General features: G+C 49.4%; 1 protein-coding gene across 2 annotated transcripts in view; it reads right to left on the bottom strand.

Moving 5' to 3' along the window:
* Positions 1–12,429, bottom strand: part of AFAP1L1 (actin filament associated protein 1 like 1) — a 70,028-nt gene that overhangs the window by 25,519 nt on the left and 32,080 nt on the right. For both annotated transcript variants that reach the window (XM_032158306.2, XM_058440012.1), the window contains exons 6-11: positions 10,009–10,107; positions 8,799–9,010; positions 6,297–6,476; positions 4,227–4,319; positions 519–612; positions 131–283 (exon numbers count right to left, since the gene is read on the bottom strand). In XM_032158306.2, coding sequence (XP_032014197.1) covers positions 131–283; positions 519–612; positions 4,227–4,319; positions 6,297–6,476; positions 8,799–9,010; positions 10,009–10,107 — 831 coding nt within the window. The remainder of the gene's footprint in view (positions 1–130; positions 284–518; positions 613–4,226; positions 4,320–6,296; positions 6,477–8,798; positions 9,011–10,008; positions 10,108–12,429) is intronic.

The following is a 12,429-nucleotide window of genomic DNA, read 5'->3' as shown; positions in this document are numbered from 1 at the left end:
CCCAGGAGGCTTGGATTTCCTCCCCTGCCCTGGGGGTGAGGTGGATGAGGCATGAGGTCTCCTGGCCTCAGCCCCCGAAGCCCGCGCCCACAGGACCTGAACACCCTTCCTCCCCGTGCCCTGGACCCACCACAGCAGGGAACCTCCTCCTCGGTCGAGGACGTCTGCAGGTCATCGGCCAGTGTCTTCTTCTTGGAGAAGCCGATGATACGGGTGATCTTGCGGCCCGCAGCCCTGCTCATTGAGCCCTTCAGTTCTGCCAGGCTGCTCTTCTTCCCTTTGCCTGTTGGGGAAATGGGTCAGGGGAGTGGAGGGAGCCCCGAGTCCCACCCATCCTTAGTTTTCCTTGTGGCCTTTTCAGCCTGCACACAGGATGGGCCTGCAGCTCCAGGGATGGCAGGCCAGGTCACCTTACCCAGGTCACAGAGTGGTCAGAACCTGCTCTGCCGATGTGTGCCCATGGGCAAGGCCCCGCCCAGTTCCAGCATTCCCCAGCCTGAGCCCCCAGAGGCTCCTACCGTGATCACAGGTCTCCCGGCGGCCAAGGGTAGAACAGTTGTCACCCACGCCCACGCTGTCAGAATCTGAGGTCTGCTTCTCTTGGGACAGCCTCTGAGGAGGGACACAGACAGTCCCTCATCAGAGGGCACATTCAGAAGTACCCAAATTTCCCTTTATTGGTTCAATCTCCCTCCAACTCCCCCAGCACATGATAATTAGCTAACAAATGTTTGTCAGCAACTATCCTGTGCCTGATACCATACCAGGTATTGAAAAGACAACCATGACTTAGATATGGTTGTGTCTTTGGGCAATTCACAGTCCATTTGGGGAGGGAGGCAATTAATTATAACACTTTGAAATGAATGTCTTAGGAATTTGGACTGTATTTGGCAGGTGACAGGGAGCTGGGAAAGTATTTAAGTGGAACACTCATGTAATCCAAATTGATTTAGGAAGTTACTTCCAGTGGCATTGTGGGGGATAGACAAGAGGGGACAAGACTGGAAGCAAAAGAGCCACTTAAGAGAGTGTCATCCTGGTCATGATGAGACTCAACAAGAGCATGAACCAAGATGACAGTGAGGATGGAGAAAAAGAGATGAGCTGGCAGACATTTTCAAAACAGTCATGACGGGAGCTGGTGACCAGCAGGAGTCCATTACGATCCTAACTCGGAGGAGAGGATGGGAAGGGGACACACACCCACACACCCACACACAACATGTCAACAATTTCATTGCCAGCCCAAATTAGTTTTACTCATGACACCAACTCTAGACCATTCATCGATTCATTCATACAAGGTCCATTAAGTGTCTACTAGGTACCCTGGGATGTAGAGTGGAAGCAATGATGACTCTCTTACCACTTATTAGCTGTGGGAATGTGGGAAAGTCCTTCTATCTCCCCAAGGCTGGGTTTTTTCACTTGAATTCCACCCACTTCAGAGGGCTGCTGTGACGGAGCCAGCTCAAGTGAAGGCCCATGGACTGTATCATTTCTAACACCTGTGTGGTGTGCTGCCATCTTTCTTCAAGAAGCTAAACTGTGCCAGCCACACTTGGGCCAGGATTAAATGACATCCACCCACTTAAGAAGGTGGAATTACAGAGCTCTGAGGCCCCAAAGCCTTTCCTGCCAAGATCCTCTCAAACCAGGCTCAGCTTATGCTTCACCATAAGCATAGCACCGGGGTATGGAGAGGACAGGAGATCATGTGCACCTCTCAATTTCCAAAGGGCTGGAAACATGACAGCTGTCAGAAAGGGGACAGAACTGTCAAGTATAAAGAATCACCTCTTCAAATGGTGAAACAGAAGTTATGGCTCTATGTGTTCTGCAATGGTGTACAGATGGTAAGTTTTTCATCAGATAGAGCAAATACAAAGAGGTACTGTGAGCACTTTGGAATGAACTCGATGGTGACACTGCAATCACATGATTCTATAGACCCACCAATATCACATCCTCACCCTCACTCTCCACCCAAAATACCACCCCCAACATTCTAGTTACCCTCCCTGTGGATGCTCAACCACAGGAAAGCTCAACTCTGCAAGCTTGCTTCTTCTTCCCCTCTACACATCTTTCAAACTGTACCACAGCATGCTCTGGCAAGTGCGTGCACACACACACTAACACACACTGACACCATCAACGCTGCTTTCCCTCTGGCCTCACGAATGGCAAAGGCTAAGTGAGGATAGGGTTGAGTTTCCCCTCCTGCATCCACCTGGGCACGAGTACCCATCTTCCACTCCTGGTGACTCTGCCTGATCCCATACCTTTGCTTCTGTTCCCTCCCCTCAGCCCACCTCTGCCTCGGTGAAATCTTGCCTATGCCTTAAGGCTCAACATAGGTGCCCATCTTCCCTCACCCTTCTTGCCCCTCCAGCCAGCGTGGGCCCCTGTTCCACTCACTGTAGCTTTCTGGGATACTCTAATAGGCTGGTGGGCTCTCCTTTCTCACTGAGCTTAGCCATACTGGTCGTTTTCAGTTCCATGCTTCTTCCTGCTCCTGCACCTTTTCCCTCTGCTTAGAATGCCTTTTCCCTCCTCTTCCCTGCTAATTTTTCATCTTCATCTGAAATGTCACTTCCTCAGAGAAGCCTTCCTAGGGTGCTGAGGCAGAGGCAGGGCCCCAGGGTACCTGGTACTTTTCCCTCCTAGCACTTACACAGCTTGGCATTTATAAGTCTGTGTGACTATTTGATTCATGTCTGCTTCTTACTGGGCTGGAAGTGCTGTGAGGGCAGGGCTTGCACCTGTTTGTGTTTGGACTGCATTTCAGTGGCGAGCACAGTTCCTGGGGTGCCCCAGATACTTACCGGGTACCTGTCAAGCAGGTGCTCAGGATCCTGGCCTTGAGAGGAGGGGCAGCACAGTCTTTAAGAACTAGACTGTCTGGGTTCAAATCCTGGCTACGGTTCTTATTTACTATGTGACCTTGGGCAAATCTGTGTCTCAGCTTTCTCCTCTGAAAATGTACCTACCCAAAGAGTTGTTATGAAAATCACCTCAGTTAATACATACAAAGCATTTAGTACACTGCAGGGCATGCAGTCACAGTCTATAAATACTAGCCTTGATTACATCATGCAAGGCCCGTGTCTGTGGGTCTTAACCCTTCCCCTCGACTGTAATGTCCTTAAGGGGAGGACTTGGGTCTGAGGCCCTTTGTTACCCACAATACCTGGCAATGTGTAGGTACTGGGACATATTTGCTAACAGCCTGACCAACTGGCTAATGACTGCTTTTCTCGTGTTCCAAACAGGCACACTCCTTCTCTCTCTTTTTTTTTTTTGTTTAAATGAAGCTTCGCTCTTGTTGCCCAGGCTGGAGTGCAATGGCATGATCTCAGCTCACCACAACCTCCGCCTCCCGGTTCAAGCAATTCTCCTCCCTCAGCCTCCTGAGTAGCTGGGATTACAGGCATGTGCTAACACGCCCGGCTAATTTTTGTATTTTCAATAGAGATGGGGTTTCTCCATGTTGGTCAGGCTGGTCTCCAACTCCTGAACTCAGGTGATCCGCCCGCCCTCGGCCTCCCAAAGTGCTGGGATTATAGGCATGAGCCACTGCTTCCAGCCTACTCCCTCTCTTTCTCTTTCTTTCTTTCTCTCTCTTTTCTTTCTTTTTTCTGAGACAGGGTCTCACTCTGTTGCCCAGGCTGGAGTGCAGTGACGCAATCACGGCTCCCTGCAGCCTCCACCTGCCAGGCTCAAGTAAGTCTCCTACCTTAGCCTCCTGAGTAGCGGGGACTACAGGCATGTGCCACCACACCTGGATAATTGTTTTGTAACTTTTTTGTTTTAGAGATGAGGTCTATGTTGTCCAGGCTGGTCTTGAACTCCAGGGCTCAAGTGATGTGCCCGCCTTGGCCTCCCAAAGTGCTGGGATTATACACCCTCCTTTTCTAATTGACAAATTTCAACTTATTTTTCATGGCACAGTTGCAATGTGACCTCCTCCTGTCCTGGCAGGGTGCATCACTCCCTCCTCTGGCTTGTACTGCACTTTGGGCGCAGGCACTCATTTGTTCATGCATTCATGACTTCAGGAGACATTTATTAAGCACCTACTGTTGTGCCAGCTCTGTGCTGGGCACCTACAGTTTGGCAGTTGCCTGACTTTCCCTCCAGCCAGTTAGTTCCCCTGGGGTTGAGCCCATGTTGAGTGGCCATTGCCTGGCCTGGGGCAAACCTAGTGGAGACAGATATACCTTGTCCAGGTCCAACTTGCACAGGAGGACTGGGGATCTGGGAACCTCCACTCCCTCAGCTCCCCCAACTGGCTTGCTCACTTCTCGGATGACCTGTAAAGAGGACACACAGCTGTGAACGGGTGGGCAGGGAAGCTGTTGATGCAAAGGAAGAATGGCGTCTGTGTGGTGAATGCTGTAGAACAGAGGGTCAGGGCCACTGTGGGGAAGAGATGGGCTGACACAGCCGCCCACATATGTGTGGGGCACACTGGGGTTTGTAAAGGCTTTCTCCCATATCTGTCCCCTGGGTTGAAAAGATACAAGGATGGGGACCAAGAGGCTTATTGCTAATTAGCTGTGTGGTCTTGGAAGTGCCACTTCCCTGCTCTGGGCCTCAGTGTCCACATCTGCAACATGGGAATATACTAGTCCTCTGCTTCCCTCCTTGGGTTGCCTGAGGACAGTGTGACCGTGAATGCGAAGAGTGATGGGTACCATAAAGCCTCACAAGTGTGAGGGACCTGCTTCTGTGACCATGTGCACCTTTACAGCAACCTGTAGGGCAGCTGGAGTTATCACCTCCATCTCCTAAAGGCATCCGCTCACTTGCCAAGGCCACACAGCAATAAGCATGAGATCAGGAAATAATCACAGCCACCAGTTGTTGCTCACCTAACTGGTGGCTTTCTGTGGATTATCCCATTTTATCCCCCACCAGCTTTGTAAGCCCTGAGTTACAGCTTAAGACGATGAGCCTCGCAGAGGGGAAGCCACCTGTTAGGTGGCAGCAGAGCCAGAAACTAAATGCAGGCAGTTCAGCTGCCCACTGTTAACCTCTGGGCTGACGGCCGCCCAGGATCAATGTCAAGGCAAGTCTCTTTTAACTCCAGTCTAGGGATCCATCTGCCGACCCAACCAGCTCGTGGAGGGTACAGGCTCCCCCAGCAGGCAGGTTCTCTCCCTTCCTTCCCTCCTGAGACAAAGGGGTAATGAGAAACACCAAATGTTCCATCATGGGGGCTGGTTATCACAGGAAGGAAAGGGCTGGGTGGGGAGGGAGGTGTTTGGTTTCATTGTTCCAGCAGGAAGATCAGAGGAGGAAAGGACGGTGTCAGAGTGAAGTAGAGGCGGTGCAAGGATGGGGTCTGCTGTAAAGGAATGGGGGGTGGGGCATCGCAGTCATCACAACAGTAATTACTGACAGTTACCACACACTCACTGCCTGGCAGGCGCTGTGCCAAGTGCTCTTCAGAATCCAAGGACCATTTCACAGATGAAAAAAACAGGCACAGAGGGGCAAAGTCATTTGCAGAAGGTCACACAGCCAGTAAGTGCCCCTTAGGCCTGGGGCTTGCACTCAAGTATGGGTGCCACAAAGTCCCCTCTCCCATGTCATCACTATGTCATCCTGCCTATGGCCTTTGGAGTAGATTTACTTCTTAGCTTCAAATTCTGGCTCCAACCACTTTGGTTGTATGACCTTTGGCAAGTCACATAAGTTCTCAAAGCTGTGTCTTAGTTTCCTCACCTGTGAAATGGGAACAATAATATTTTGTCCCATTTTCAAGCAGAAATGAGGTCATGTATGTAAAGCTCTTGGCACAATGCATGGTACAAAGTAAGTGCTCATTTTGTGGGGACTCTCATTGTTCCATGTGGCTGCAGAGGCAGAAACTGGCCCATGGGTGGTCATTACAAGGATGCACGTTTCAAGGCAAGGGAGGATTTTTCCTTTGTTGTTGTTATTGTTTTAAGAATTCACAGGTGTAATGATGAAATCAGCTTCCTTTGTAGATACTAAGCCTCCAGTTCCAGGAGGTATACAAGCACAGGCTGAATAAGCCCGCAGTAAGGATTTGGAAAGGGAATTCAAATAACCAGAAGGAACACAGGTCTCCAGCATGAAGTCTGCCTCTTGGAGATATCCGAGGCCCATTTCCATACATAAGCCCTAGCCACGCACAGGGCACTTGGGCTCAGGCACTGAGCAAGAGGCTCTTCCAGGGACAGGAGCCAGCTCTACTGAGGGCTGGCTTGCGGAAGAGAGAAAGGGTGAGAAGGCGGGAAGGTCAGGTGCAGGCCACACACCTTCAGCCACTCCTCGGCCTGCTCTCGGCTCTGCAGTGCCAGCACCAAGACCTCGGTAGCCCCCTGGGTGAAACGCAGCTCGTGCCTCTTGTGCCGGCTGTCCTTGGGCACGTAGATGATGCTGCAGGTATCCAGAGCCAACCTCAGATGCGGCTGCCGATCCTTGGAGCTTTTGTAACACTGGACAGGGAGAGAAATGCATCAGGATCTTCTGAAGTAGAGGGTAGAGGAGGGAGATATCCTCACACAAAGGCTCGGGGGAAGCCCAACCTCCCTTTCGAGACCTCCCCCACCCAGCCTAGCCATGGGCACTGTGTGAGGATAGCTGAAGGGTCCAGGCCGTTCACCCTGAAAGATAAACCTGGGAGGAGGCATCTTTGGGCAATTTTCAGTCACAAGTACCTATTTGGGAAGAGGCAGAATGTAGCACAATCCTAGGAAGACCAGGTTAGCCTAAAGAACTAGAGAAGAAGTGGGCTGGCTGGGGAGGAAGCCAGTTAAAAATCTACCTGGCAGGAATTTGGGAGACAGAATTCTAATGGAGATGGAGGGTTGGCCTTGGGAAGTCAATAGTTTACGAATAATGATTCTCACTTCCCCATTTTTTTAATGAGCCCAGCATTACCTTCATACCAGAGCCAGTCAATGACATCATGAAAAGAGAAAATTATAGGCTAATTTCTCTCATAACCCAATCGCAAAAGCCCTGAACAAAATGCTAGCAATTGGATTCCAGACGTATATAAAAAGCAACTACATCAAGACCAAGTGGGGTTTATTCTAGGAATGCAAGAGCGGTTTGACATTCAAAGATCAATTGTATCATTAATCATATGAACAGAAAAAAAGGCCAAAAATCACATATCTGAATAGAGCTAGAAAAAGTATTTGATAAAATTCAGCATCCATTTAAGTGAACTAAGAATAGAGGGATCTCCTTAATGTAATAATAAGGAACATTTTCATCTACAAACAACCCACAGCAAATGTCATCCTGAATGGTAAATTATTATTATTACATTTAGAGACTGGGTCTTGCTTTATCACCCACGCTGGAGTGCACTGCTGTGATCATAGCTCACTGCAGCTTCAAACTCCCAGGCTCAAGCAATCTTCCTGCCTCAGACTCCTGAGTAGCTGGGACTACAGGTGCATACCACTATGCCTGGCTAATTAAAAAAAACATTTTTTTTTTTTTTTAGAGACGGAGTTTTGCTTTGTTGCCCAGGCTGGTTTTGAACTCCTAGCTTCAAGTGATCCTCCTGCCTCAGCCTCCCAAAGTGCAGGAATTACAGGCATGAGCCATCATACTCAGCCTTAACAGTGACTTCCCTTTTGAGCTCTAGACTGAGACAAGGATGTCTGCTCTCCCACTTCTGTTTGCATTGTGCTTGAGGTCCTAGCTACTGCAATATGTGGAGAAAAATACAGAAGGGGCAGGATTGGAAAGAGGTTGGTCATGTCCCTTGGACTAGTGCCGCCCTGCAGTGAGAAAAGGTCATGTTTCAGATGCATTCATGTTGGGCAAGGCTTGTCAACAGACTTCTGGGGAGAGAAGCTATTCTTTTTCTGAAATTATGTTTATCCTCTTACTTTGTAATTAAAGGTGCTCTTTCTTTTATGAAATGATAGGATGAGAGATGGTAAATATAAAAAAACCCTTCTTAAAAAAAGCAAGTAATAGAACGATTGAGTTTTTTAGGGGATTCGTTTTATAAAAGACAGATGTATGGAAATGAGGGTAGAAATGTGTACACTAAAGCTATTATAATAGTGGTTATCTCTTGATCAAGGAAATTATTGACGTTTGGTCAATAGTTTTTTTAAAATCACTTTTCATTTGTTTTTCTCTAGTTTTATAAATAAGCACATTTACTTGCATAATGAAAAACAACAAAAATTTAAAAGTGATAAAAAATTCTTTTTTTTGGCAAAACAAAAACATGGTAAAGCCTGTATCAGGTCTTTTTTTTTGGTTTTTGAGATGGAGTCTCACACCGTCGCCCAAGTTGGAGTGTAGTGGTATGATCTTGGTTCACTGCAACCTCAGCCTTCTGGTTTCAAGCGATTCTCCTAACTCAGCCTCCCAAGTAGCTGGGACTATAGGCACACACCTGGCTAATTTTTTGTACTTTTAGAAGAGATGGGGTTTCACCATGTTGGCCAGGCTGGTCTCGAACTCCTGACCTCAAGTGATCCACCTGCCTTGGCCTCCAAAAGTGCTGGGATTACAGGCGTGAGCCACCGTGCCTAGCCCAGGTCTTTAAATTTGAGAGAGAGAGAGAGAGAGAGAAAGAGAGGCACAGGGTGTGTGTGTGTGTGTGTGTTTAAATTCTGCTCCAGTGGGGAAAGTCCTGATCTTGGGAGCATGGGGGCTTTGAGCTTCTGTGCACAAAGTCAATCCAGGTATGCCCAAGGCAGACATACCCGCATGTATGTAGAGACACACCCACATGCAAGTCCACGTGAGGCCAAGGCACATGGCTGCTGCTGACCACTCACCAGGAGCTGGTCCTCCCTGATGACCGTCAGCTGCTTGGCCCACTGCCCGAAACGCTTTTTCCGCAGCAGGAAGGCACATATCCTGCATTCCCTCACCAGGTGCATGGAGGCCTCCTCTGAGGGCCACTGGTGTCGGGGCTGCGGGCTCTTCCCTTCCTCCTCCTCCTCATCGTAGGACTCATAGGAGCTGCTCATTGCATCAGAGTCATTATCTGCAGGCGTCATGGGAAAGGATCCATCACTGTGCCATCCTGGGGAAGCACCTTCTCACCCCTCTGCAGTGATCCCTGCACTGGGGCCTGAGGCTAGGAAGGCATGGGCATAAGGCATGACACTGGTAATGACTAAGGCCCCTACTTTTTTTTTGGAGATGGAGTCTCGCTCTGTCACCCAGGCTGGAGTGCAGTGACGTGATCTCGGCTCACTGCAACCTCTGCCTCCCGAGTTCAAGCGATTCTCCTGTCTCAGCTTCCCAAGCAGCTGGGATTATAGGCACCCACCACCACACCCGGCTCATTTTTGTATTTTTGGTAGAGATGGGGTTTCACCATGTTCGCCAGGCTGGTCTCCAACTCCTGACCTCAGGTGATCCACCTGCCTTGGCCTCCCAAAGTGCTGGGATTACAGGTGTGAGCCACCACACCTGGCTGGCCCCTACTTTTGCACTTTGTTGTACTGATTTATCCCTTGCTTTGCGAAATTGGTTACTTCCCTTCTCAGAGCTTCAGTGTCCTCATCAGCAAAATGATCACAATAAATGACAGTACCCACTTCAGCCGGCTATTTGAAGACCAATGCATGGACAGTGTTTAGCCAAGTGTTTGGCACCCAATAAATGCTCAATAAATTTATGCTATTGTCATTACCCCTTCATCTTGACATCTGTTGTCTCTGGTTATTCTCACAATAACCCAGCAAATCTCCATTTTATAGATAAGGAAACTTGAGGCTCAGCGAAAAGAAATTACTCACCTAAGATCAGTTATCAAAAGTCAGGGAAAGGGTGAGATCCAGGCCTCCTGATTTCCATTCCAGTGGTCTTTCCACTGAGTGCTGGGGTCACCCAAAACAAGGGCGTTTGGGCCTCTCTGGTGACCATGGTCTGGGTTGAGGGGCTGGTGGGCACACCCATGCTAAGGGCCAGGACAAGGCCTGCCCTTTGCAAGGGCAGAAGCCCTGCCCAGCATCTGGACGCCCACCTGGTACTTACAGGAGCTCTTAAGCTCGCCGTTCACCCTGGTTGCAGGGTAGCTGCTGTCTGCGTCCTCATAGTAGCCATCCACAATCGAGTGTGAGGGGCTGCAGCCATCTGTGGGTTGTCAGAAAGAGCTGCACTTTGGAGAAATGCAGGCAGACTCCAGGGGCCGGGACTGGGGGAGACCCTGACACCCCTGCTCCTCCTCAGGGAAGAGACAGCAGGCACTCTGAGCAGCTCTGGCCACGGTGTGAGGCCTCCTCTCTGCATCTCATCTGTTCTAGCTCCCCACAGTCACTCTGCTCCTGTCACCAGAAACTGCCCTGCTGGGCTGTCATATCTCCTGGCCTGTATTCATGCTTTTCCCTGTGCCCTCTCTCTTCTACCAGAGGACTTCTCATCTGTCAAGACCCAGATCAACGATCTTTCCTCTGACTTTCTCAGGCAGTGAGTGGTCAGCTCCTCCTCAATGACCCCAGAGCATTGCATGTGTGCATGGTGTGTGTGTGTGTGTGTGTGTGTGTGTGTGTGTGTGGTGTGTTGGTCACAGCTCTGATTTTTGCACTGCAGGGAGCAATGTACCAGCTGCTTGGGCTAAGACCTCCCTCCCTGCTCTGCCTTCTCATCTTCTTCCACCTCAGCCCTTCCTCTTACTTCTTTCTAAACCTCTGGGACTGCAAAGAAAGAATTGGACTAGAGGAGATAATAATATCATGCATAATAGTGACTACAACTACCTGTGCAGATTTTCACAACACCTTCCCATTTGGAGCTGGGAGGTAGTACGGTGCAGTGCTGGGGTTAGTGGGATGTCTCAAACTGTATTCTGTATCAGAATCACCTGGGGAGTTGTTTGAAAATAGACACCCCTGGGCTGTATCTCCAGAGATTCTGGTTCATTGGAGTGGGCTGTGCTGAAGAATCTGCATTAAAAAAATGACTAATAGGAAAATTCTAAACATCCATAAAAATAGAAAACATATTGGACTCCAATGAGTTGGGAAAAATTTATTCAATGATTTTTTAAAAAGGTTATTTTGATGCAGGCAGTCCCTGGAACATACTTTGAAGTTCAGATGGTTAAGAGCATGTGCTTTGGGATCAATCCAAGTTGAGTTCAAATCCTATCTCTATCATTTACTGAGTGACTTCAAAAAGAAAAGTCTCTCTGTATTTCAGACTCTTCATCTGGAAAGTGACATGAGCAATTCCCACCTTGGCTTAGTGATACAATTCATGTCAATTCTTAGGACAGCGCCTGGCACACACGATATGCTAAACAAGTGCCAGCTGTTATTACTGTGATTGTCTCCTTTGATTCCCACAAGGCAGGGAGGTAGATATCAGCCCCATTTTACAGACAAGGAAACAAGCCACACACAGTTTGCTGGTGACAGAGCCTGGATCAGAACTGAGGGTGCCAGCTCAGGGGATGGTGCACATCCCCCCTCCCTTCACCCAGTCCAACTCACTCTCACAGCATACTGCTCTTCAGAATGCTGCTCTGGGCTCCTAGCCCCGCCTGTGCATCTGTTTTCTGAAGATGGTAGCACTGACATTCCCAGTAACTGGGACACCCAGTTCTACCTCCCAAGTGAGGCTCGGAGCCCGCCTTTCCAGCAGGCACCCTGAGGCCTCAGACGCTGGACATCTCCTGGGAGGTGAACAGGGGTGTCAGGGCCAGAGGTGTGAAGTAGGGAAGGGTGAGGGGGCATGGGGACACAGTACTCAGACACCTGGCAGGGCTGGATGCTGTGCGCAAGAGGAAGGATACTCCCTGATGGGCTTGGCATGCTCTCCCTGGACAAGGTTCCCGGCCCTTCCTGAAGCCCTCCCTTTCCTTCTGCCCCAGGATTCCAGCTGCTTCTGGGAGGTGCCTTCTCTGCCCTGTCTGAGAGGGAAGTGAGTTCCCTGAGGAGGTGAAGGAGCCCCATCTAGCCAATAGGCTTGACCTGGGATTCAAGGCCCAGCAGCACTGTTCCCTGTCCTTGAATGTATAAAATAAAGTTGCCTGTTTTACATCCCAACAGCAGTTTGTGATAACATGGAACCTGAGACTATCAAGGCTGAAGAGGGCTGTGGATTACCTGGTCCAAGCACCACAGCCAAAAGGTGCAATCAGCCCCAGGTCCCTCAGCTGAGGAATGGATAAGCCCAATGTGGTCTATCCGTATGGTGGGAAGTGTTCAGCCATAGAAAGGAAGGAAGTTCTGAGGCATGCTACAACATGGATGAACCTAGAAAACATGCTAAGTGAAAGAAGCCAGACACAAAAGGCCACAGATTATATGATTCCATTTATGTGAAATGTCCAGAATAGGCAAATCCATATGGACAGAAAGTGAATTGGTGGTTAGCAGGGGCTGGGGTGGGGAATGGGGAGTGACTGCTCAGTGGTACGGGCTTCCTTCTGGGGTGATGACAATGTTTGGGGAC

Source organism: Hylobates moloch, unplaced genomic scaffold, assembly GCF_009828535.3.
Source record: "Hylobates moloch isolate HMO894 unplaced genomic scaffold, HMol_V3 SCAFFOLD_6, whole genome shotgun sequence".
NCBI classification, from domain to species: Eukaryota; Metazoa; Chordata; class Mammalia; order Primates; family Hylobatidae; genus Hylobates; species Hylobates moloch.
The sequence above is the reverse complement of the archived record's forward strand: the minus strand, read 5'-3'. Positions and strand labels throughout refer to the sequence as shown.